Genomic DNA, 27,053 nt, shown 5'->3' on the forward strand with positions numbered 1-27,053 from the left:
AAGAAGAAAAATTGTAAATCAAGGCACTACCTGCTAATGGGACCCTCAAATGAATGAGGACACTATGATTTAGGTCAGCAGTGGAGATGTTTACAGTGTAATTGCTGCCGGAAGATAAATTGAGGCACAATTCTGGATTCCAAGAATCTGTGGTAAAGTTAAGAATCATTTCATGACTGAATTCCTTCTGATACCAGCGTAGACCCACTAGGTGAATCTGTAACAAGAAATGCATAATTAAACACATCTGACACTGTGAATTATGCTGTGTGTATGACATTAATGGACCGTCTAAATATACATGTACTGAAAATAATGTCTAATCTGAGAGAAAAAAGACATGATGGGAAAGAAGCTTTCTCTAACCTGATGCTTCCTGGTGAATTGGAACTACACTTCCCAGCCAACAAGAATCATTCCAAACGATCTGGAAGTTATGGATTGAGGAAAGCTGGGTTAAATGTATACAGTAATTGGGGCGGGCGGGATGCCAAACTAGATAGCAATAACAGACTTATATACCGCTTCACGGTTCTTTATAGCCCTCTCTAAGTGTTTTACAGAGTCAACATATTGCCCCCAACCATCTGGGTCCTCATTTTATAGCCCTTGGAAGAATGGAAGGCTGAGTCAACCTTTAACCGGTCAGGATCAAACTTCTGGCAGTGGGCAGAGTTAGCCTGCAATACTGCATTCTAACTACTACGCCGCCCTGGCTTTTGATGATAAATAATCCATGCATTGAGCTTTATTTCAAAACACTTGAAAGTGATTTTTTCAGACTTCTGACAAGAGCAGTCCACCAGGCAGAGAGGAAAAGGTAAAGAAAGAGATTGACTTCACAGTCCATGGTATGCATGCAGGAGTACGGTAAGTTAAAAGCTGCATCTGCAAACCATTCACCAGGCCCAGGAAGTCCACTTCACTCCCACTTCACATTTTTGTACATCAAGAGATAGATTGCCTTGTTCCTTAGGTTTATTAAAGCTGGCTGTTGCTATTTGGATATGTAGTTCTGCAACATCTGAAGAGCCGCTGTTTTATACCTTAGAGGCCTATTCAAATCTTGATGCAGTTTATTACAATCTAAGAAGAGAAGAGGCATAACATAACACTTTTTCATAACAGGCACAAGAATACTTGTGATTCAATGCTACCTTACAGGGAAAATAAATTTAAATAGATCTTTACTATTCCTTTGCAGGTAATTTTCAACTTACAACTAGTTACATAGCAACTGTTGAAGTTTGGACGTACCTGGAAAAAAGAAATTATGACTTGGTTTCAATGGTTGCCCCCACCCCTCACATGACTACACTTTGGGTAATTGGAATTTATGGATGTTTGCAGCATCCTGGAGTCACATGGCTCTATTTTACAGTATAAGAGTTTTGCCAGCTACAGTTTTTGGCTAAATCATACTATAGTGATGGTTTGCTTAATGACTGTTGTGTTCGCTTAACAACCATTGCAAAAAAGATCATAAAATTGGGTTGGTTGCATTACAATCTAATTTATGACGGTAACAGCATACAACTGTAATGGGCAGGCTCCATTGCAGTCGTTTGTCAAGGACTACCTAGTTCCACTTTGGCTTCTGAAGAGAGAGCTAAAGAGCTACCAAAATCAACAAAGCCTATGAATCTGAAGAGATAATGGTTCCACCTGTGTGTTTCAGACAACAACGTCACTCTCAAAATTTCACCATCAACAAAAGTGTGAAAAAAGTATTTCTCAAAGCTCTTCCATTACTTTCCATTCAGTTATAAATGTGCCTAACTTACTAGGTAGGTTTCCTCAGACTGTCTTCTTCCTGGGACTCTCTGCCATTTAATACAGGTGTCATTAAATATGGAGATATTGTTGAATACTGTCTTTTCTAGAAAGGAAAAAGGAAATGGAAAGCACGGAATTAAATACTTACAAATCTTATTTTTATTGGAATTATTTATTAATAAAGATATTGAATGCATATATAAAAGCAGAGGCCTGAGGTCAAAACAACCGGTAAGTTACAGCTACTCTTCTCCTTGTTTTTCATAGGTCTTTTCAGATCAAAACATGGCAATGCAGAGAGGATATTACTGAAATATAATTCCCAAGATTCTTGACAAGACATTCCCTATTGACAGATTATCTTGCCTGATTACTTCTGGATCAAAAGAAACTGCACTTCCTTTCTCTAAATACTACATACAGCATACTTATCCTCCAGTCCTATTTGCTCTTTTGTTCTAAGGTTTTCTCAGCCTTTCTATGACTCTATATCTGTGATGGCGAACCTGAGTTCACCATTTTTAAAAGCCATTTTTTGCCCTCCCCAGGCTCCAGAGCCTTTATAGGAGCCTGGGGAGGGCGAAAAGAGCCTCCCCCCGCCCCCCCAGAGGCCCTCCAGAGGCTTCAGGAACCGTCCGGAGGCTTCCCTGACGCATTCGGAACGCTTAAAACGACCCTCCGAGCAAACCGGAAGTGACTTCCGGTTTGCTTGGAGGGTCATTTTGAGCGCTCCGAAGGCATCAGGGAAGCCTCCGGACGGTCCCTGAAGCCTCCGGAGGGCCTCTGGGGGGCGGGGGAGGCTCTTTTCGCCCTCCCCAGGCTCCTATAAAGCCTCTGGAGCCTGGGGAGGGCAAAAAAAGCATGCAAAAATGGGGGGGAAGCGCCTTTTGTGCGCGCATGCGCAATGGGGGTCGCACATTGCATTATGGGTGTGGCACGCACGCACACGACCCCTCTGCGCTCCCCTCACTTGTGGCAAGCGAGCCAAAAAAGGTTCGCCATCGCTGCTCTATATCCTTTTCTTACTTCAGCAGACTTCAGCTAATGTAGTATATTTTGATCCAGTATTTAACATGCTCTTCCCTCCCCCCCTACAGAATATTGTTTTTCCTGATACAAATACTACCTGTTTTTAAAGTAACATTTCTTACACCAACCTCTTTTTTCAATTTCCAATTCTAACTTCATTGAAACATCATTACTTCATTCTTATTGTGCATAGTGCTTTAATTTCACATTTTTTCAAGATTTCTTCTAAATCCATAGCCATCTCAAGTACCATTTAATTCTAGTTCCATTCACTCATTGAAAAGTTGACTGCAAATTTTTACATTAAATTAATGGGTTGATTTAATGCATTCAGGGATTGCATTCACTGTCAATCACTAACAATTCACCATTCAATAGAGAAGAAATAGCATAGCATAGCATAGCATGACATGACATGACATGACATGACATGACAGCATATCGTCCATTTGCATGTTTTTGCAAGCAAACAAACTTGCAGGCTCAGATAGTACCAAGGACTGCACAGTTTAATACTGATATTCTCTTTTCTTGGAACTAATGTGGGCATCAATTGCTTCAGAAAGCATTCAAATGAGGGAAATTTGCATGTAGGCAAACTTCCATCAAGGAACAACTATTCTTTTTGAGTAAATATCTAAACCCCACACTCAATAGCACTGAAGATGTTACCTACTTGGGTAATAAAATGTCTGCAAGTAAACAACCAGTTTGTGAAAACATCAAGAACTCCACAATTCACTATCCAATTTTGCACTGTAAATTATACCTTATATTTAAGCTAATTTAAGTAGCACCTCACTAATTAATCTTGGTTGATCTTGAAAACCACTGGACATTGTTAATATCTGGATAGGAGGTTATCAAGATGCACAAGGACTATACAGTGCATTAGAAAGTTAACAAAATATCAAAGAAACCAATGGCAAACCACAGGAGTAAAGCATGATTAAATGCAAACATTTTAATTTTTTTAGTAAAAAGTGTTCCTGTTCTTTAAAGAGAAACAATGTTGCTTGTTAAATCTCATTTGGTGTCCGCCAGAAATGATAGAATTGCATGACAATGTCTGGGTTATTTGTAAACACTATATTAATAATTCCTGTAGTGTGATTCTTATCATGTTCATTATAATTTTAAGTCATGAAGAATGCTTTTCCCCCCTTGAAAACTGTCTTAGAAAATATTCACACTACAAATGAATTGATGGAATAGTTGCTACCATTTCCCAAAGAATTTTTAGAAATTACAACCTTAAAAGTAGAATCTAAAGCTCTCTAGACTAGCAACATAAACTTCAATTTTCAAAGGCAATTATGGTAAATTATTAAAAACTGCCCCAAATTGCACAAGTATGTAAAAAAATCAAATATGGGATTAGCTTTACACATACAAATTTAAGCACATGGGTTCTGCTCCCTCCCAGATTGCTTTTATGCCTGTTTGCTTCTAAATCACTTTGTGTCAGTGTATTTATATTTCAGAATCACATTTCCATACAAGTACAATGCAATTTTTTTCCATGAGAGGTATCAACATCAGTGCAATATACTGGGGAAAAAATAACTTCCTTTTCTTTCTCATTAGCATAAGATCTGGAAGAGTAGTTTATGTTCCACAAAAATAATGTAAGGCAAAATTTCTATGTATTATTAATGGTTAATATTTTCTAGAAGTACAGAACCTACCAACCACTGGATGAATTACTGGATGTGCTATTCTGAACCGTAAACGCAAATTAAGAGAGTCTGCAGTAATGTTCACAGTGTAATTTGTGTCTTGGCGTAATTGCAAACACACATTTACAGTCATTTCAGTGGCGGGTGGTTTGATCAACATATCTGTCGTTTCCTTCGATTCATTTCCTAGCATCAACATAGTAACCTGTAAGCAAAAAGAGAAAAAAAAAATTATAAAAAGCAAGAGTCCACGGTCTATCTCTATAATATAATATTTTTAAAATTCCAATTCCAACTCTCCAGAGAATTCTAGAGATTATAGTTCTGCAAAAGCAGCATCACAATACAGGTTCCCAAAGTTTTTCGAAGAGAAAGGTTATGGCAACTGATTAAATTGCATGGCACTGACTTAGGCTCAACTTTTGGTACATACATGGATGAATGCTCACCCTCTCTTTCTGTAATCTGCTTAACCCCACCCATCTGCTATCCTTCCCTTTCTCAAATTCTCTCAGCCTTGTCAAGCATAGTCACTATTTTCACGTTATCAGCCCAAAAGTCCACTATTAGCTTCATGCCTTCCTTTTTTGATCCTACAGGGATCAAGGGTAATTGTGTCAGAAGCTCATACTCCTGCATCACTCCTAGAGCTACCTTCATGATACTGAACTAGGGGTGAAATGCTCTGAAGTCTGCTACCGGTTTGTGTCGCGCATGCATGCGCACTTTGCACCACCACAGGCGCTAAGAAGCCTTTTCTAAGTCTGCAAAGGTACAGTAAGTAGAACAGTGGGGGAGCTGTGCCAGGCGATTTAGATTCACTAGAAAGCAGGATTTCCTGCTTTCTAGTGAACATAAATTGTGCGGCACAGCTTATTGACAGAACCTTTTTTTTAGCATTTTTTTACTACAGGTGTGGGTGAATCAGTAGCATTTTTTACTACCTGTTCAGGCGAACCGGCCTGAACCGGTAGCATTTCACCCTGCATTGAACCATCTCACCATGGAATGGGACTACTCGCTGTGGCCAACACACCACAGAATCTTGCTGTCGGACAACTTGCCACAGCCAATTCGCCATGGGACAACTTAACAATTCGATTTAATTATTTAATTTTTTTTAAAAAAGTATTTTAATTTCTGTCATTCACACTTCATTCTGTCCCTCCTTGTGCATCCTTTCTTTAATGATTCTATTCAACCTTTTATTTGATATTAGTGTAAATCTTGTCCCACAGCGAGTTGTCCTAGGGCAAGTTGTGTGGCAAGTTGGTTGTGGTGAGTTGGCCACCGCAAATTGGCTCACCATGTCCACATTGTAATCCTCTGGGAGGGCATAACAATTAAATTCTCAAAAACAAAATTAAAGGGTTTTACAGTGTAAATATATATCTTATAACTCTGAAGACAGCATGAAACTAGAGCAAGATAGTAAATCTGCATTTATTTATTTATTTATTTATATTTGGTGCTTCTAGACCGCCCCCTCTCCCAGAAGGGACCCGGGGCGGTGTACAGTCCATAGAAATATCAGAAAATACAGTAAAAAAGTTAAATATGTACAGTTTGGAGGAGGTTAAAATGCAATTAAAAGAACTGTACAAAGCTATATAAATACAAATTTTAAATCCCTAAAACAGACACAACGAATTAAAAAACCCCTAAGATAACCAGATAATAATACATTTGCCAGGAGGGACATTAAAAATGGTTTTGTTTTACCAAAGCCTCTCGGTTTAGAAGTACAAATACAATTGTCTCCACAAAGTTTACAATGAAGCCAGAACTATGCTACCTATTACCCAGCTAGAGAAAATCATAACTATCTAAATAATTTTATTTCAAAAATTACTTGCCTTTGTTACTAGCATTTTAATAAATGTTTATACACTCATACCTACAGAAGACAGACTGCCTGTACTAAGTAACAAAGATAATTTTATCGTTCAAAGACAGAAGATATCAAATGTCTCACGAACATGATAAGTTTCATTTACTCCAGCACTTCCATAATGTCTCTTCCATGATACACAAGGATCTTTCCATGTAACATCAACGAAGTCTTGCACTTCTATAACACAAAAAAACCCAACCATATACATTACTTAGCAAAATAACTTAAGAAAAAGAAAAAATCATTTATCAACCCAATTTTCTTATTTTAATCATGTGCTGCTAACCAATACATGAAAATTGCATTGTAAATTAAAATGGCAAGAATGTAAGAAGAGCAATCAAAGCCTTATCTTGTGCAATATTCTGGTTTTTTTTTCTTTTTATGACCCTGTAGTCCCTTAATTAGGGATAGAGTCAGGGCAATTGGATGGAGCTGAGAATTTACTGGCTGGATGCCCTTCCTAATGCCTCAATGGAGTTCACAGAATATTTTTTCTTTGTGCCCTAAGAGAAAAACATCTGCCACTATCTAGCATTGAACTCTCAACCTTCCAAGGGGAAGGCGAGCGTCTTTATAACTAAGCCACCACGCCGCTCATCCAGTATTCTGGTTTTATTGTTATTATTATTGTTAATTAAACTCTTCCATGACAGTCAACCAGATGCTTATCAAACCTAAAAAGTTAGCAGTTCTCGATTTACAACCACAATTGAACCTAAAATTTTTGTTGGCAAGCAAATTTTGCCACATTCTACAACCTTTCTTGCCACAATCATTAAACGAATCACTATAGTTGTTAAATTAGTAACATAGTTAAGTGAATCTGGCTTTCCCATTGACTTTGCTTGTCAGAAGGATGCAAAAGGTGATCACATGACCCTGGGCACTGCAATCGTCACAAATAGGAATCTTGATCTTTAGTATCTTTAAATAATGTAATATCTTTTAATTTTTTTTTCCGTCCATTTTTACAAAATTCTTCAAAGCTTTAACAAACTTCTTTTGTAATTCTAATATAGGAAAATTATTCAAGTGATTTTCTTGGTTGTTATTTATACATGTCTTTTAATTATTAAAATATCAGCTAATTTCTTGTGTATGTTCAATGTAATATATTTTTCCATATCATTCTTATAGCCTGTTATTTTTAAATCCACTTTCACATCAGTCCCAATCATGTCAGGTAACACTTTTTCCTCTTCTCTAGCATCTTTTAAACATAATCTTTCTATAAATGCAAAAACCTTTAAAATTAATTTCTGGCTCCATTGTTCAAAAATATCTTTTAATATGTCCGATGTTAAAATACTTTACTTCATTCTACATTTGTGAGTTTGAGTATTATTATTCTTTAATTGTAATCTTTAGTTCATTCTAGTTCCCTCTTGTCTGTGAGTTTTTAAAGCCTTATCTCATTATGTTTTTTAAAGAACTAAAAACAAAACTATTTCCCTATGGGAAGGATTTTTTATAATTAATTCCAAAATCTTATTTCAAATTTATATTGACCCTTGTAACTTTCTAAAATCAAAGTTTTAACTACCGTATTTTTCGGAGTATAAGATGCACCTTTTTCCCCCAAAAAAGAGGCTGAAAATCTGGGTGCGTCTTATACATTGAATACAGCTTTTTTTTGCCTCCCAAAGCCCCGCCCCTTCACCAAAATGGCCGTGCATAACCTTATGAAGGCTTTCAGAGAGCTCTTAGGGGCTGGGGAGGGCATAAATGAGCAAAGAATGGGCCGTTTTTTGCTCCACCAGCCCCCAGCAGCATTCTATAAGCCTCCATAAGGTTATGCATGCAATTTTTTTGACGAAAAGCGGGCCGTTTTTTGCTCTTTTTTGGGCCCCCACCCATCCAGGAGCACTCTGCAAGCCCCCCCCCCAAGGCTATTCGTGCCTTTTATTTGAAAAAAAACCTATGCCCATTTTTGCGAAAGGTTTGCAGAATGCAAAAACTTTTTTTTTCTTTCAGAAAGATCTTTAGTTAGCATGATCGATGAGAATTACATTGATCAAGTGCTGTGCCAGCAGAAACAAGTCTTAGGTGCTGCAGGTTGTCAGCAATTTCCTTCTCCAGCACATGGACAAATACACCCGGAAACATCTCTCTCTCTCTCTCTCTCTCTCTCTCTCTCTCTCTCTCTCTCTCTCTCTCTCTCTCTCTCTCTCTCTCACCTACTGTATTTCTCTCTCTCTATGTGTGTGTGTGTGTGTGTGTGTGTGTGTGTGTATTTGTGTTACAACCCCTGGTATGCCCAAATATGGGAGGGAGCTCACTACTCCCCCTTTCTGTCCTTCGGCTCATTACAGAAGACCATCCAGGCAAAAAACCATATTTTTATTTTTAATGTTGCCTTTGCTATGTTTGTGTTGTATTTGTGCTGATAAATAAATAAAGGGAGACTAGTATAGGTCTATTTCAAGCTATTTAGCTCTCATCAGTTAGCCATACCCTTACTGGGATTTGAACCTGGGCTATATATCCCTCTACCCCTCTACCTACCTACCTACCTACCTACCTACCTACTCTCCCTCTCCCTACCTACCTACTGTATTCTCTCTCTCTCTCTCTCTCTCTCTCTCTCTCTCCCTCCCTCCCTCCCTCCCTCTACTTTTTTTTTTAATTTGCCTCTTTAAAACCTTGGTGCGTCTTATACTCTGGTGCATCTTATATTCCGAAAAATTTGGTACCCCTTTTCTGTTTATTTCTTAAACTTATATTTAAAGCTTATTTTGCTAAGGATTGAAAGAAGAATTGAAAGAAATTTAACAATCCAGCACAGTTAAATTTATTGATTCATAGATTCCTAATAGCTGAAAAGCAGTTAACAAGCAATCATTGAAAATGATTAGAAAAGGAAATAGGTGAACCCTAGTGTCAATTCAAAGGTGCAGACTGTAGATTCAGCAAGATAGCCATTCTCTTTTCTCCTAGATTCCTGAACCCTTGGAAACCATTGTCTTGCAGTCTGTCTTACAGAAGAATAAACTGTCTGGAGGACTTGTAGGTGATCTCAAGTTCTTTCTTCTGGAGAGGAATTATGAAGAGCCAATGTCCTCGCTGGCTCTTTATCCATATTTTGGTTTGTTGTTGTTATTGTTAAAGTTAAAGTTGTGTCCGACCCATTGCAACCCCATGGACAATGCAACTTCAGACCTTTCTGTCCTCTCCTATCCTCTGGAGTCCATTTAAGCGCATGCCTATTGCTTCATCCAGCCACCTCATTCTCTATCATCCCCCTTTTCTTTTGCCCTCGATCTTTCCCAGCATTAGGCTCTTCTCAAGTGAGTCTACATTAGGCACTTATCAAGTGAGTCTACATGGGGCTTCCCTTGGGACGCGCCCGAAGACTGCAGCTAGTCCAGAACGCAGCCGCGCGGGTAGTCATGGGGAGTACCAGGTACTCCCACGTAACACCTCTCCTGCGCGAGCTGCACTGGCTGCCTGTGGTCTTTCGGGTGCGTTTCAAGGTTCTCGTCACCATCTTTAAAGCGCTCCATGGCATAGGGCCTAGCTACCTGCGGGATCGCATCCTCCCACACACATCCCTGCGGCCAATTTGCTCTCACAGGGAAGGGCTTCTCCTGGTGCCGTCCACCAGGCAATGCCAACAGGCGACCCGAGGAGTAGGGCCCTCTCTGTGATGGGCCCAACCCTCTGGAATGACCTCCCCCCCGACATTAGAACCACTACTGACCTCCGCTCCTTCCGACAGAAATTGAAATCACACCTGTTTCGTCTGGCTGGCCTGGCATAATCATAACGTCTACCTCCTGGCATACATATTTTTTTACTGGTTTTTAGAGGGATTGTCTCTTTTAAATTTAATCTCACAGGATATTGGGGTTTTAAATTTTGTATATTCTGATTTATTTACTTAGCTGTACAGTTTTGCATATCTTTTTATCCTCCTCTCATATACGTATATATGTATCTATTTATTTAATAATTTTAATTTGTTGTATTTCTGATACGGACTGTACACCGCCCCGAGTCCCTTCCGGGAGAGGGGGCGGTATATAAGCGCTAAGAAATAAATACAAATAAGTAATAATAAGTCCTTCCTTCTCATTTGGTGCCAAAGTATTTGAGTTTCATCTTCAGGATCTGGCTTTCTAAAGAGCAGTCAGGGTTGATCTCCTCTAGGACTGACCGGTTTGATCACCTTGTACTCAAAGGGACTCACAGGAGTCTTCTCCAGCACCGTAGTTCAAAGGTCTCAATTCTTTGGCGCTCAACCTTTCTTATGGCATTTCAGTTGTCAACTAGCTATTCATCGAGCAGTCTTCAGTTCACCCTTTCTTCCAACATGTCTGAAAATAGTTTTCTGATCTTTTTCGTGGTGGCTAATAAGCAGATGCAGTGATAAATAAATAAACCCATTCATTTGAATGAATGCTTTTTGCTAAAACTGGCAAAAATGGCAGAAAACTAGCAAAAGAAATCACAATCACGACTGCAGAACAGCATAAGTTATAAAGCTGACTCACCAACAAACATTTATGATGGCTGGGGATGCTTTAAAACCCATAAGCACCTCTTCCTGTGGTAAAACTGATGGTCATTAAATGACCAGTACTTTTAAAATTATTAACAACAAATGAACAAATGAAGTTTTACTTTTACTTTTTCCACAAGCTGATATCTCAGCAAAATTAGAGAGAAAATGTCATGTTAATTTTAAAGCCAGGTTCACATCCTGATTTGAGAATGTACTATGTAGTATATTTTTATATTAAAATAAAAAACACCCCATCTGATTTTAAGTGCCACAAATGACAAGAAAACTGTAACCACAGTCAGACATGGAAGTATGCAAACATAGCATTTTTCCTTCTCCCCTCACATAAGAAATGTGTCTTAGATCAGCATCCCCCAACCTTTTGGGAAGCAAGGGCTGGTTTTGTGGAGAGGTGTTTCTGTGGACCAGAGGGGGTGTGGTTTCATATGCCCCCCAGATGGGGTTGCATCCCCCAGATGGGGACTGCATCCCACAGATACATCCCTCAGGTGGGGCTTCCCTTGTTTGCGTGACCCAGTGTCCAGCATGCCTCATCCCGGTGCCGGTCCACAGACTGGGGATTGAGGACCCCTGTCTTAGATACTGCAAGAGTTTGGAAAATCACTTCAAATTATTTCCATGTTTAGGAATACAAAGTTCAAGTGTACTTTACTGAAAATCAAAAACCAGATTAAACAACAAAAAAGGAGTAAAGATGAAGCTATAATGCCAATTAATAATATTTAAATGCAACATGCATTAAAAACATAACTTAAAAGCACATTCAGCTTCAGTTCATAAATAAGTAATTAATTCTAATTTTCTAAATGACTAATCTAATACATGATATCAAACTCCACAATTTCTTCCAGATCAAAAAGGAGCTCCAATAGGCACAGATATACATATGGCAAAATATAAGCTTCAGTTTCCCCCATCACAATGAATGTGAACCAAAAGGTTTCCTCTGTGAATTACTGAAAATGAAGCTCTTGCAAAATATTGGAGCTCCAGAAGAATCGTATTCTCGTAACTTTATATTATGTCCCTGGGCCCAGTTTAGTGTCAATCTGCAATACTAGATTTATCATATGCATGCTGTTAATAAAAAAGGCCACTGGATGCCAGTACTGTTCTATTAAAATGCAAGACCTCAAAACTGTACCATTAAAAATTTAACAATCCTTTTCAAACTAGTGTTATACAGAGATTAAGAAGAAGGGTGACTGGGTGACAAAATCAAACGTTTAGATGGCTTTAAGGGAAATTTTATTGGAAATATTATGCTTGGGTCCAGGAAGAGCTATTAACTTTATAGTGGAACCAAAAGGTACTATTGAAAAGGAAGAAACTCTATTAAATGAAATTGAAATAGACTTTAAGGGAATTTAAAAACTACACCTTATAAGAAAGGGATAGAAATACTGGATTTACAAATGAAATTGAATTATGAATTAAAAATTCAAAAAGATACATGAATCACAAAACAAAAGAAGGATGTGTATTATTTTTTACATTGGACTTTGTGGAATTTCCTGAAGCTGTTTCAGTGGAACTGCAAAAGGATTTTAATGAGGATTACAAAAATTCTGAGAGAAGAGACAAAGATACTCATAGATGTTGGCATTTCATTGGAGAGACTTAAAGATTATTGATGGAAAGAAATAAAAATACAAAATTGTTTTATCTGATTGCCGTTAAAATAATGGCCTGTTAATTCTGGTGATCTTTAATGGGGGACTTTTTGGACAGGGATTGGGTGATGAGTTTTAGTTTTGGTAATGTTTAACAAAGTGGAATAGATTAATTTGTAAAAGTATTTTTTACAATATTTAATTGTTAATTGGGATTTGGCTTTGAGTATTAGAAGAGATAGTTAGGGGGAATTTGTCAAAGTGGGGAAATATAAATATTTAAGTTGTTATTTCTGTTAAGCCTTAGTGGATTTTTCTGATTGATAGGAGTAATTGAAAATTTACAGATGGGTTTATAGAAAATCAGGTCAGGTATGGAATGAGTGTCTTGTATTTTAAGGGACAGTGATAAGATGTTAATTTTGCCTATACTTGCTGGGAATGAAGGGGGAAGGGTTCCCCCCCCCATCAATTTTTCCTCTTTGTATATATGTATGTATGTATTTCTGAATTAGCTTTTATTATTTTCCTTATTTCTTAAATGTAATTTTTAATAAAATTATTGGGGGAAAACTTGGAATGGCAAATGTATCATAGATAATATATACTTCATTTCACTGTAGTTTAACAGTGGTCCCCTCTACAGTAGATCACAGTAGAAATCAATATCCACAGCAAAAACTAGTAACTAAGGGTTACGAACCCTGTCCTTAGGATAGTTATTTATAATTTGAGACTCTATGCTATAATTAATTACCAAATAAAAAACCGGTAGGTTTTTTTAAAAAAATAATTACAACCTAATCTGATAGCTGCTTCTTATAATTCAAAATATTATATAGCATCAGGCTATGGGAAGGATTGTTCTAAATATTCACTTCTAATTCTACAATGTTTGTCAAGAATCTTTTTGTTTTTACATGTATAAGTTACTATGTCCTTATGCATCTTAATTTGAATCTGTATAGACCTGCCTTTCCTAAACTGGCCGATGAAGTCACCAACTTTCGGATGTTCAAAATAAAAGATAGATATGTCCTCAAATCAAGCTCAATGTTTGACTATTAATACGGATTCATCCATGCATTTTCTTTTCAGGATATTTTTTCTATTCCCCAATCTGGCCTCCAAATCCTGGAATTCTCTGGTGAGAATAAGCAATAACCAGGTCTAACGTAGCTTAGCTTCTAAATCTAAAAAGAACAGTCAAGTGCTGCCAGCTGATGAAACACATGCGCACATGCACACACAGTCTACTCTAAATGAACTCTGGGGAACTGGAAGATCTCAGAAAAATTTGAAATTATAGCTCAGATATTTGGGGAATTCAAACAAATTGCTTCTGTTCTTAGATCAGGAAACATCTGTAATACTGTTCTCTTTCTGTTTTCAGAGTGATATTCCCATTGTAATACTATGAATGTAACAACAAAATAAAATAAATCATATACATGACTAGAAAAATAACACTGAGGATTTCATTAGGCACTTACTTTTACATCTTAAATCCAACATTTCCCAAGATCCATTTCTGGTGCAAACAGAATGACTTTTTGTCCCCGTGGAATAGAAACCTTTCATGCAGTTGTATTCTACGGTGCTTCCTAGATGAGTAGACCCATTCCATATAACGTTTGAGAAAGAGAGTACAGGAGGTTGGCCACAAATGATTTCTAAATGGGAAAAGAAGGAATTTTTATTAAGAAATACACTTTGCAATATTGTACTACATCAGGAGGGTTTATTCCTTTATTTTAAATGGATTCTTTTAAGGACTCCAATGTTTAGACTGTGTTCTATAATTTGTCCCAAACTCCCACTAATTGTGGCAAGCAGGATGAGGTAGAGAGGCCACTACTATAAAACTCCTTTCTAATTCCCAATCAATGGATTATTTTTTATCAATGGATTGTTACCAGCTAAATATGAGCCAGCAGTGTGCAGCAGCAGCCAAAAAAGTCAATACAATCCTAAATTGCATTAACAGAGGGATATAATCAAGACCAAGTGAGGTACTAATACCATTCTACAAAGCCCTAGTAAGACCACACCTAGAGTACTGCATCCAGTTTTGGTCAGCACACTATAAAAAAGATGTTGAGACTCTAGAAAAAGTGCAGAGGAGAGCAACCAGGATGATTAGGGAACTGAGGACTAAAACATACGAAGAACGGTTACAGGAATTGGCCATGGCTAGGCTAGTGAAGAGAAGGACCAGGGGAGACATGATAGCAGTGTTCCAATATTTGAGGAGCTGCCACAGAGAGGAGGGGTTCAAGCTATTTTCCAAAGAACCTGAAGGCCAGACAAGAAATAATGGATGGAAACTGACCAAGGAGAGATTCAACCTAGAAATAAGGAGGAACTTTCTGACAATGAGAACAATCAACCAATGGAACAGCTTGTCTTCGGAAGTTGTGGAAACTTCATCACTTGAGACTTTCAAGAAGAGATTAGACTGCCATTTGCAAGAAATGATGTAGGGCAGCGATGGTGAACCTTTTTTGGCTCGCGTGCCACAAGTGGGGGGAGCGCAGGGGGATCGTGTGCGGGCGTGCCGCACCCATAATGCAACGCGCCCCCCCAGTGCGCATGCACGCACAACGCGCCCCCCCCAATTTTTACATGCTTTTTTCACCCTCCCCAGGCTCCAGAGGCTTTATAGGAGCCTGGGGAGGGAGAAAAGAGCCTCCCCCGCCCTTCCGAAGGCCCTCCGGAGGCTTCAGAGAACCCGGTTGCTCGGAGGGTCGTTTTAAGCGCTCCGAAGGCTTCAGGGAAGCCTCGGGACGGTCCCTGAACAGGCACGAGACGTGCGTCTCCATCCCCCGGGCCCAGATCGCCTCCGCCGCGCGGCGCCTCGGGCCCGGCGTCCTTGCGCCGGTCCGCCCAGCCTCGGCGCGCTCTCCAGGGCCCGGCCTTCACATCGCCGCCACCGCCGCCGCCAGGACAGGCTCGGCCGAAGGGAAGTCCGTCGGGCCTCGGCCGCGCTGCCCTCGCCGCCTCCTCCTCCTCCTCCTCCTCTAGCCGTGCCACGCCAGGCAGGCCGCGCAGCCACCTCGATCCCGGCCTCGGGCGGCCCCGCGCCACATCGTGCTCAGCCCCTCGGAGCTCGGCTGCCTGCCGCCTTTCCCCTCCTTTGTCTCCCAGCGGGGGGGGGGGCGCCTCTTGCCCTCTTCCTCTGGTCGGCAGGTTCCAACTTGTTCACTGCCTGCCGGGCCCCGGCGCCACGTTCGAGCCGGAGGGGGAAAGGAGGAGAAGGAGAACAACAAAGCCCCCTTCGCTTTCCCCCTCCCCCTTAGCCTCCCTTTAGGCTTAACGCTTGCGACGCCCGCGCAAAGCCCCGAGGGGACGGATTCCTGTGCGGGACGCATGGCAGGAAGGCTATAGAGTCCCCCCTCCCTCCGCCGTCCAGACGGTCCCTGAAGCCTTCAGAACGCTTAAAACGACCCTCTGAGCAACCCGGAAGTCACTTCCGGTTTGCTCGGAGGGTGGTTTTAAGCGCTCCGAAGGCGTCAGGGAAGCCTCCGGACGGTCCCTGAAGCCTCCAGGGGGGAGGGGGAGGCTCTTTTCGCCCTCCTCAGGCTCCTATAAAGCCTCTGGAGCCTGGGGAAGGAAAAAAAATAGCTTTTAAAAAGGTGAACTCAGCTGGCCAGCGCGCCGTTTTTCACCCTTCCGAAGGCCCCTGAAGGCTCCAGAGGTCGAAAATCGGCCCTACGGACAAACCAGAAGTCACTTCCGGGTTGCTCGTAGGACCGTTTTTTTGCCCTCCAGAGCCTTCAGGGAAGCCTCCTGAAGGCCCCTGAAGGCTCCGGAGGTCAAAAATCGGCCCTACGGAGAACCCGGAAGTTTGGGAATGGTGACTTCTGGTTTGTCCATAGGGCTGATTTTCGACCTCCTGAGCCTTCAGTGGCCTTCAGGAGGCTTCCCTGAAGGCTCCGGAGGGCAAAAACCAGCCCTACGAGCTAACCAGAAGTGACTTCCAGTTTGTCGTAGGTCTGTTTGTTGCCCTCCGGAGGCTTCCCTGAAGGCTCTGAAGATCGAAAATCGGCCCTAAGGACAAACCGGAAGTCACCATTCGCAAACCTCCGGGTTCCCCATAGTCATTTTTTGCCCTCCGGAGGCTTCAGGGAAGCTCCTGAGGCCTCCGGAGGGCGTCTGGGAGGGGAGGCTGTTTTGCCCTCCCCAGGCTCCTAGAAAGCCTCTGGAGCCTGGGGAAGGCGGAAAAAACACGGCAAAAGTGGGGGGTGTCGCAACCAGTGGCATTTCAGTGGCACTGGCTACAGGTAGCAAATACACATACATTCAGCATAAATGTCTGCAACACTGAAGCCACATTGGGTTTCATGTGAAGTGATGGAGGATATAGTGTATGAACAGTTACATATGTGAAGGCTTCCATGCTGCAAACACTTACATTCATTGGGTAGATGTTGCAATAGTTAATGCTTAACAGTTAAACAATTATTATAATGTTGGCAGGAAAATATGGTTATCTGGATAAGAAACATTTGCCTACATCCAAAGATAAAAGTGGAAACAATGAATCAGCCATTAGAATGGAGGGGATTACAATCATCTACCGAAAAAGTACTTTTCATATAACCATTCTGATTCTAAACTAGTTACTGGTCGTGTTATCAGGAATGAACAACTTGACAATAATAATGAGACTTTTTCCTCAGAAAGAAAATTGTATTTATGATGTAAAAGCAACCTTCTGGTACCATTACAATAGACAGGATGGGGGCAAGATCACATCACTATCTAGAGGACAATGAATTTTCTATTTTTTATTATTGAGGAGGGTATTTTTATATATTCAAAATATTAGCCCTACAGTAGGGTATATGCTGTAGTTTTCAGCATTACTTCTTTCAAAATTGTGTCACCAATTTTAGACTGTATGGTAAGAAGGGGCTCCAGGGGCTGAAGAAAAGGAATCAAATAGGACTTGGAGCTGATATTTGATTTTATTTACCCATAAAGAATATTTGAATAAAAGTAAGAGATAAATATATTTACCCTTGCATTCAAAAGTAATGTTTTCCCATTTGCGAGATATTTTACATTGTGAAAAATTATGTTCTCCGAAAGACTGAAATCCATCCTTGCATTTATAGTATACGGTGCTCCCTAAAGTTGTGCTGTTATTCCAGATAATGTCTGCATTTGGCAGCCAGGGTGGTTTTCCACAGTCTATTTCTAAAGGGACAGGAGATAAAACAAAAATATGCGTATTGAAAATTGAATGCATATCAAATAGTCTAATAAGAATCTATATATTACATTGACTTATGTAGTTAATTTCACATAAATAGACCCTTGCCAATGCAATGAAATTGTGGGGCAAAATGGATCCAGTAATGCAGGGAAAGTGTCTAGCACACATGCTCCTCTATTGACATATTCTCTGTATAATGTGTTCATGTCAGGTTTAAGCATGATTGTCCACTTCATAGATACTCCTAAAAGTTAGACTGAAGCCAGTTGACCTATTATGTCTCTTTTAAGAGGGAGTATGTTTTCTGTCTGCAGCTTGCACAAGCTGTTAGCTCAGGAACAGAATATCCATCTTCTCAGATTACAGACATTCTCAATACACATCCACAAGTGAGGCACAGCCTACGAGCACTCTTGTGCACTCATGGCCAGTAGACAAGGAATCAGTTTTCAACCCTCCCTCTCTATTGAAGAGGGGGAAAAAGATAATTGATAAAAAGCCGTTTATTGTGAGTGCGAGGGCGATGTTTCTCCCATGGCCCCCAGCTACTCATGAGAAACAGCAAGACTTCCATCCTGCAATCTCCTGCAGAGGAGTAGCTGTTTGGAGCTCAGATGGGCGATCTCTCCTGTTCTCCTTTATCTGGAAAGACTTTCACTGATCAGAAATCACTGCTGGCAGTGTTCACTTCACTGATCTGCTACTTTGGAGGCAACTGATCCACCACAGAACCACACCTAGGAATCTCACTGATTATTTTTAATCTTGAAGCAGAATTAGAGCAGAGAACAAAGTGAGGAGTTGGGTATCAGGGCTAGGAAAAAGACATAACTAACACAGCTTTTCTGAAATTTTGATTAAAATTCAGGGAAATATGCAGACATGTAAGGCAGAAAAGTGTGTTAGAATGTACCTCTTTGTGTGTTGCTTGTAAGCCCTTATTGTCTCTTCTGTTTATTTCTTACAGAAATAAGAAATTTTAGGTAAACTCAGTTTTCCTTTCTATTCCTCCCTTAGGATGTGACCAAGATGGTTTATTGTTTTCTTCATTAATATCTTGTGGTCTGAAATATAGCAATAGCAATAGCACTTAGACTTATATATCGTTTCACAGTGCTTTACAGCTCTCTCTAAGCAGTTTTACAGAGTCAGCCTATTGACCCCAACAATCTGGATCCTCATTTTACCAACCTCGGAAGGATGGAAGGCTGAGTCAACCTTGAGCGAGTCAGGATTGAACTCCAGGCTATTGGCAGAGTCAGTCTGCAATACGGCATTCTAACCACTGTGCCACCAAGGCTCTTTATAATCTAGAAGCTGTGACTCTTCTAATCTTGTTTCTTTTCCCATTTTTACCTTTTAGTCACCATAACAGGTGGCAGAAAAACGGAGAACCCTAAGTGTCACCACTTAGAGGGAAGATGACAGGATAGGCATACAATAGAGTAGAAATGATGGCAGCATGAACTGCTGGACTAGGGGGTGCAGTCTCAGAAGGTTTCTGAAAGAGGAGATTCAATTCTAAAAGCTCAGTTATATTGTTATACCCATTACTTCAATACAAAATACTATAAAGAGTTTCAGAAAGCTGTAGGAAATATTCTGAAAGTAGCTTAGCACTAGCCATATTCAGATACCATGTTATGAAATACCTATTATGTTTTAATAGTCCTCTCTCTTCTAACATAGCTATAATTAGGTATTGGGAAAATTCATTTCTGTGGTGATTAACCACAACTTGTGTAAAAAGTGGTTCTCAGACTGATAAAGATTCAAATGACTGCTATGCAAACAGCCAGCTGTAGACTTCTCGGTTATCAAGAAAGGAAGCTATCATGCTTTCAGTTCACAATAAGGCTGTGAGAAAGAGATTCAAAAGTCTTTTTTCTAATATACACTAAAAGAAATTGGTTCCACATTGAAACATTAGTTCCCTTGTTGGAATTCTTATATCCCTATTCTTTTCATCTGAATAAATCTTGCTAAAGAGAACTCTGTGAGAATTATGTTTGGGAAAGAATCATTTTCAGTTCAGGCAGTCTATCATATTTAGATCAATAAACTGTTAACCATTATTAAAAAGTTAATGTGAATCATCACAACATTTGGAAGGGTGTAGGAAATACTCTAAGAAATAGGGCCACTGTGAAGTGAACTAAGAAGATGTTGGATAACTATTATCCATCAAAACAAAGGCAGCATCTAAATTTTAATTGAGCTGCACATAAAGCCATTTTGCACATCTTATAAGTTGACAACACTCTGGGTCTATTACTAAAAACAAATTCCAAAAAGGTCATAGAATAGTTGTGTAACAACAATAACCAGTATGAGAAGGCAGATTTATGCACATGTATTTGTTTTCAAAATGGCTATTTTAATATCCCTTCAAGATCAGGAAGGGGTGTTTTTTTCCTTAAGCTTTTTAAATACAGTTTTAATCTTATTAAGTATTTTATGCAGCTTTTGTGCTTTTTAGGCTGGGGGGGATGTTTATATACATTTAATTTTTTTTCTTACTTTCTGGAAACAACAGAATATAATTGAAACACAGTATGACAATAGTATGTAAACAAGCAAGCCTGGGTCAGTATATCACAGTAAAAGAGAACACAGTGAGACATTCATTAAATTAATTTAAAAATAACACAGTAAAAGTTGTTTTTAAAAATAAATACAAAAGGTATAACTGATAGTATCATTAGGCAGCGTGAACTAGGAGAAGAAAGAAAAGGAATAATCATAAAATGCTATCTTTGACCTGCAGAGACAGCACAGATTCAAACCAGGGGTGGGTTCCTGTCCGCATTACTGCTGGCTCGGTGCCTCAAAAATTTTGCGCACATCTGCTGGCTTTGCTCGCGCGCACACCAGACGCACGCTCTGCACTCATGAACATTTGCAAATAAAAAGGTCTGTGCATGCACAAAACCTTTAAAAAGTGAAAAAAATAATATTTTTTGCATTGAAAATTGTTCTGCGCATGTGAACAGAACCGAATAACAAGATGGCAGCCCTGTAGGAGAACCTGTTCGGTGACGTGGCAAGCCTAGGTGCTGCCAGTTCCAGCGACCCAGACCACCAAATTACTACCAGTTCGGCCAAACCAGTCCGAACTGGTAGGAACCCACCTCTGATTCAAACCTGCCAATGCGGCAGGATTGTCTCCTGTGAGAAAGGTAAAAGCCTCTATTATCCCAGAGATGCTGTCTAATGGCCAGCACTGAACTCAAAGTCAACTGCCCAAAATTTTTGCTTCTCCAGGAGAAATTTTGGAGAAATCTCTTCTTTGCACTATAGTGTTGGGCTAGCCTAAGCAGCAAACAATCAAACAACAGCGAGTAGCCAAGATTAGTGCGGTATCTTAAAATACGGATGTCCAAGCTTTGTGGTTTTAAGAGTATGGATGGCTTGGGAATTCTGGGAGTGGAAGTTCACAAGTCTTAAAGTTACGGAAGTTGGACACCCCTATCTTAAAACTTCTATGGGATAAAAATCCAATAATAATAGGTAAACTTAAAAAAAAAATATCCAGGGGTCTTGGGGGATATTGTATGGTTATCCTGGGTGGGTACAACACTGAAAATCTTGGAATTATATAAAGTTGGCATTGATTTCTGTGAGATTTAAAGGAACCATTTTTTTTCAAATGGACTGACAAGTGACTACTCTCATTGGATCAATTACATTTATCAATAGATTTTTCAAATGCTCTTTACCTTTACACACCATATCTGCACCTTCCCATTTTCCTTTGGCATTGCAAACCGCAGCTGAGTTTCCACTTTCAAGGATGTAATTAGGCTGACAAACATAAAGAATTTGGTTTCCATAAGTGGTTTTATTCACAGGAGCTGACAGAGTGTTTGGAATATAAGGTGGAGGTCCACAATCCACAACTGCAGTAAAATGAAAGGAAAAATAAATTTGAGATGCTTCTCCCCAAATACTTTGACTTCTCTAGACCTATCAAGTGGAGAGGGAAGGGTTCCTTGAGAGAAATTATAAAACACCAAGTCTCATTTTCCTCAGAATCAAATCCTTGGAACGCCTATGAATGAACAAAGTTAGAACAATTAAAGAACTTTACCTGCTTAAGAAGAAAAGCAGCTGAAGGAAATGGCATTCCCTTCCCATTTTTTTTAGTTATTACCCATGTGAATAGTTCTCTTCCTATTAGGTTCAGATCTGTAGTAGACTGAGATTTATTGTGAGAAAAATAGTGCTTTCCTTGGTAATATAAGAAAAAAATAAATTAAAAATTAAATTAAATGGGTTTTTAAGTTATTGTGCACTTTCTGCAGTTTTAAACCAATGTGTTCTAACTTGATATGTTTTAATAATTGATAATCAGTAAAAGCAAGAAATGTGCTTCTGATATGTGAGGAATGCAAATCTTAAGAATAGAATGATGAACTAATAAGGGAAAAAGAAATAAGCACACTTAGTGTGGTTTATTCTGACAAATCCAAAGAATAAATAATATATTAATTTTAGCAGATTTAAGTATAAGATCATAAGGATGATCCATGCAATGCCAATGCTATACAATACAAGTAGGGTATATTTTACTGCTTCTGCTAAATATTGCAGATGTAAATTTAACTTGCACTACATTCACTGTTTAATCTATTAATTATATGAGATTTTAAGAGAATCAGACACAAATGCATTTTGCTCACAAAGTTTAAAATATACTCAATGAAAAAGTCCATAGCCAAAAACTAAAACTAATTGTACAGACTGCACTTTAAATTAAATTAAAACAGAAAAAAAGTAATGATTTATTGTTGCAGTACTTACCTATACATTTTGTGCCATCATTGGGAATAAATGTTCCATGTTTATTGGAAGGCTGGAAGCCTATGTGGCAAACACAGTAGTAGCTTCCATATGTGTTATGGCATACAGCATGTTCACCGCAAATGCCAGAAAGACATTCATTTTTATCTGACAATACATTTAAAATATATGACAGAGATTAATCAAATTAATAAAGAATCCAAACAGCATTATATAATACGACAAATAATATTGTTCTACCACTCTAATAATGGATGAAAATATCCTGATTATGTGTCAGTATAATACATATACATCTAACCTGGAGCAAGTAGGCAATATTATTTTGTTACCATCAACATGAATTAACAAGTAAAAGAAAATATATATATATATATTGTGTGCCTGTCATAAATAAATGCCAGTTGCCAAGCACCCAAATTTTGATCACATGATCATGGGAATGCTGTGGTGGCTGTGTGAAGACTGATCATGTCAGTTTTTTAAATGATACTGTAACTTTGAATGATCACTAAACTAATGGCTGTAAGTTGAGCACTACTTGTACATTTAGCTCAAGGATTAAAGTATACTTTTGATCTATTATCCATACACGCAAGATTGATGCTGGCCACAGCTATGGATATCCCTGTACTGTTGTCCCTGGATGGAAGGCCGAATGGTCTATGTATCCACGCATCTGTCTTTCATTTTCAGTGTATTTAAAAGCATACTGCTGTAGAACTCTCTAGATTGGATACAGTTTGCAAATATTCACCTACCATGGCAGATTGTTCTTCCATTTCCAATAAATCCATAGTTGCATTCACAGATATCTTTGCCATCTTTTTGTATACATGTGGCATTTGCATGGCAAGTAGCACAAATATCAAAAATTACATCTCTGGTGTTTTCTGCAAAAAAACAAAAGTGGGGATTAAATTAAGATGAGAAGTACCCTAAGAATAAGGTGAATCTGAAAACCTGAAAAACAAGGAGAACCTGGAAAGGGTAGCAAAGAAGAGAAGCATTAGAATAAAATGTTTTAAATCGTTAGAATTTTTAGGGTTCTGTACACTGCTTTGGGCTCAATGAAAAGCAGGATTTAGTTTGATAAATTAAATTTTTAATAAAACAGTAAGAGAAATGCACCCAATATGTAATTAGCAGACACACAAGGGAGATTCTCTGATGAGGATTGTCAGATGAGGAGACCTAAATTCAATCCCTCATGGGCCAGTTGCTTTATTGCAATCTAAGTTATTTCATAAGACTGCTGTGATAATAAATCATATCATGCTAGTGACAATTATTAACAATACAATGCACTGGGTTATGATTCTTAAATCAGCAATCAGCATGCCAACAGACTATCTGGCTAGCCATGCTAAATTATAGTCCAACACATTTGGAAGAAGCATGGTCTACACCAGTATTTCTCAGACTTGGTTGGTATATGTGGACCAACACCCAGAATTCCCTAGCCAGCATATCTGTTGCTGAGAATTCTGGGACTTGAAGTCTACACATCCAGAAATCACTAAGATTGAAAAATAGTATCAGCTTAAAAGATGCACGCACAAGGAATCCTTAGAATCACCTAAAGAAACAAGGAAGAGGGGATGGGGATTTTGGCATCCTCAGTTAGTGAGCTGCAACTCCCAGCATCCTTCACTACTAGATAAACTGGCTGGGCCTGCTGGAAACTCCCCATATAAATCTTGCAAACTGGAAGATTTGCATAATATATCTAGAACAAAATTTTGCAACTTGGCATGAAGTGCTGAGTGGCTCCCACCCACTTATTAGCATGTAGGAAATAACGCTTGCTGGAAGACAACATCCTCATTTTGGAGATATTGGGCAAGCTCAGTGGTTCACAAACATCTCTCTCTCTCCACATAATTTGCCATTGTTATATTTAGAATTTCTTTCTATCAAGATTAGGCCCATCATGTTTGAAACTGTTGAAATGACCATTGTATTTTTTAATAGTCCTTATATTCACTGAACAGAAGAATGCTTGAAAGTTAGGGGGAAACTAGAATAAATATATCGGGAAAATGTTATGAAAAAGTAGAATTCATTCTGGGGATGTATTTGTTATATAGACGGGTTTTCCCTCCAAAACAATAGAACATCTGATGCATTCTTGAGCTATTTATGCATATGCATTCTGCACATGACCAGAGATACTTTCTCGGCATTATTCAGACAGCAGATGATTGGCCTTCACAACACATATGGAGGTCAACATGTCGGTTGCTTAATCACATTGTTCTAGATCAGGGATCAGCAAACTTAAACACTCAAAAGAGCCATTTGGACCCGTTTCCCACAGAGAAGAAAACACCGGGAGCCACAAAGGTCCTAACTGGAAGCCCCCCGTTCAATTCTGGAGCTGACCGGAAGTTCAGTTTCCCCACCATAGAGTCTCCTCCTAGCGCGGCGTACTTTTTCCTCTACCTGTCATAACCGAAAGCCCTATCAATTGTGGAGACAACCCTCCCCTTGCCATAGTCTTCTCCTGGTGCACTGTGCTTCTCTCCCTCCCCCTCCCGAAGCTCCTCTCAAAATTGTGGCACTGACCAGTGACGGAGCCGCAGCAGAGGAAGGAAAGAGCCGCAGTTTGCTGATCCCTGTTCTAGGGTCTTGCTGCAGTCTTGCATAATAACAGAATAACAGAGTTGGAAGGGACCTTGGAGGTCTTCTAGTCCAACCCCCTGCACAAGCAGGAAACCCTATGCCACTTCAGACAAACGGTTGTCCAACCTCTTCTTAAAAACCTCCAGTGTTGGAGCACTCACAACTTCTGGAGGCAAGTTGTTCCACTGGTTAATTGTTCTGTCAGGAAAAAATTATTTCGCCACCTTGAGATAACTTGCCTCAGCCTTTCTCTAGCATGGTGAAAAAAGCCACAATCATAACGAGTAATACTTCTATTAGTATTAACAGTTCAAGATGTTAAATAAAGCAGCTTGGAAGAAAGAGAGGGGGAGGGGGGATAACGAGAGAGAAACGCAGCAAACATTTCGTCAAAATTGACCCCTGGCTCCGCCTGTAATTGCCCAACCCTACGCCAAACCCGGCTTCGGATGCTTCAAAAGCCAAGATCTTGGCGCGGGAGCGGTGCTCCGAATTAAACTCCAAGTCGAGCCCAAGCGCGGGATTCCATGCGAAGTCCCCCCCTCCCCCCGGTCCACGCTTACCCCGTTTCTTCTCTTCCTCCGAAGAGCGGGTCAGAAGCAGCAGCGCCCACAAGACCAGCAGCAGGAACTGAGGACGGCCCCGCGTCGCTCCAACAGGCCCCGACTTCATGTCGCCTCCAGCAGCCACGGTTCCCGCCTCAATTCGTCTCAGCTTCGGGAGGCCCCTGGCGGAGGAGAGGCCCGGCCTAAGGCGCGGTCACCTTCTACTTCTTCCTCCCTCGTCTCCAATCTGTCTTCGCCCCCTTCCTCCTGCCGCTTGTCACCCTTACGGGTTGCAGGAAGGAAGCGCTCAACACTCGCCGAGCGTGGCAAGTTTTTGGCTCGACTCTTCCTGCCCCTTCCATCGGGTGCAGCAACAGAGACCCCCGGGCCTCCTGGCATCTGAATTGCTCCCCATCGCCACCCAAGTACACCTCACGGCCACTCTTCCGCCTTCCTTTTAGGGCCACTGAACCCCGAGCTTAATTGTTACCCAGGAGGCTGCACCAAAAGCATTTTATAGTTTGCAGAATGGAAGATGTAGGAAGGTGGCACACCCGCATTTCCCACTCTGCCCATGGCTGACGTGGGAGACTGAAATTAGTAGGCTAGGAATTGGCTGCACTGTGTTATTGTTTAATAGGATCGATTTGCCAGATGCAAAGTCATCAATACCGTTTCTAAAGTGAGAGTGTCGGAGTAGAGACTATTGGAAATTCTCACCTTTAGCCAAAATTTAAAAAATAGCTGAAAAAATAAGGACGAAACTCCCCAAAAGAAAGTTGCAAATATATTAGTTATTATGTAAATTCTCCACGGAGACCCGCTAAATGTTTAAACAACAAAATACCTATCTTGATCTTTCAGTTCTGGACTATTTTTCGATAGGGTCGTTCTATCCAAGTGGCTGTCCTGATAAGAGTATCAGTTGACTTTACAAGGGAGTAGTTACTTTACTAGCAGCCAGAAAGAAGATAGTATACTGGTTTCTTGTATGATTTCATACATTTCATTGCCTTATGGTTTTTCTTTTTCTAGTACTGTAAACCCTTTTCTTGTTAAGATAGAGAATCACACTTCAAAAAAATAGTTAATAAAGTCAGGGGCTTTTAAAGGTTTGGGGAGTATTTCTAGCCTCCTTATCCCATTCTCCAGGAGGTGCAACTGATAATAGTATGATTTAGAGCAGAGTTTTCAAACTGAGCAAGAAAACTGCATATGTTTCCTGTGTTAAAAAACCACCTTCAATAGTGCAGTTCTAATCCAATGAAAGGGAGTGAGGATTCTGATGTAACACAAACAATTTTGAGGCTTCTAATGTAATTTCCTGATGGATCTGTTGT

General features: G+C 39.9%; 1 protein-coding gene across 4 annotated transcripts in view; it reads right to left on the reverse strand.

The window, feature by feature from the left end:
* The window catches only part of SUSD1 (sushi domain containing 1), a 40,070-nt gene extending 13,639 nt beyond the window's left edge, over positions 1-26,431 (reverse strand). For 2 of the 4 annotated variants that reach the window (XM_081943049.1, XM_081943051.1), the window contains exons 1-10: positions 25,732-26,431; positions 23,305-23,436; positions 22,544-22,690; positions 21,460-21,639; positions 17,542-17,721; positions 14,013-14,192; positions 6,464-6,555; positions 4,494-4,689; positions 1,785-1,879; positions 31-217 (exon numbers count right to left, since the gene is read on the reverse strand). In XM_081943049.1, the coding sequence (XP_081799175.1) occupies positions 31-217; positions 1,785-1,879; positions 4,494-4,689; positions 6,464-6,555; positions 14,013-14,192; positions 17,542-17,721; positions 21,460-21,639; positions 22,544-22,690; positions 23,305-23,436; positions 25,732-25,840 (1,498 nt within the window). In that variant the 5' untranslated portion in view covers positions 25,841-26,431. The remainder of the gene's footprint in view (positions 1-30; positions 218-1,784; positions 1,880-4,493; positions 4,690-6,463; positions 6,556-14,012; positions 14,193-17,541; positions 17,722-21,459; positions 21,640-22,543; positions 22,691-23,304; positions 23,437-25,731) is intronic. The other 2 variants (XM_081943050.1, XM_081943052.1) reach the window with 1 other exon arrangement.
* Between the last annotated feature and the right edge of the window lie 622 nt (positions 26,432-27,053).

The sequence above is a fragment of the Natrix helvetica genome (genome assembly GCF_964273705.1).
Source record: "Natrix helvetica genome assembly, chromosome: 2".
Classification (NCBI taxonomy): domain Eukaryota; kingdom Metazoa; phylum Chordata; class Lepidosauria; order Squamata; family Natricidae; genus Natrix; species Natrix helvetica.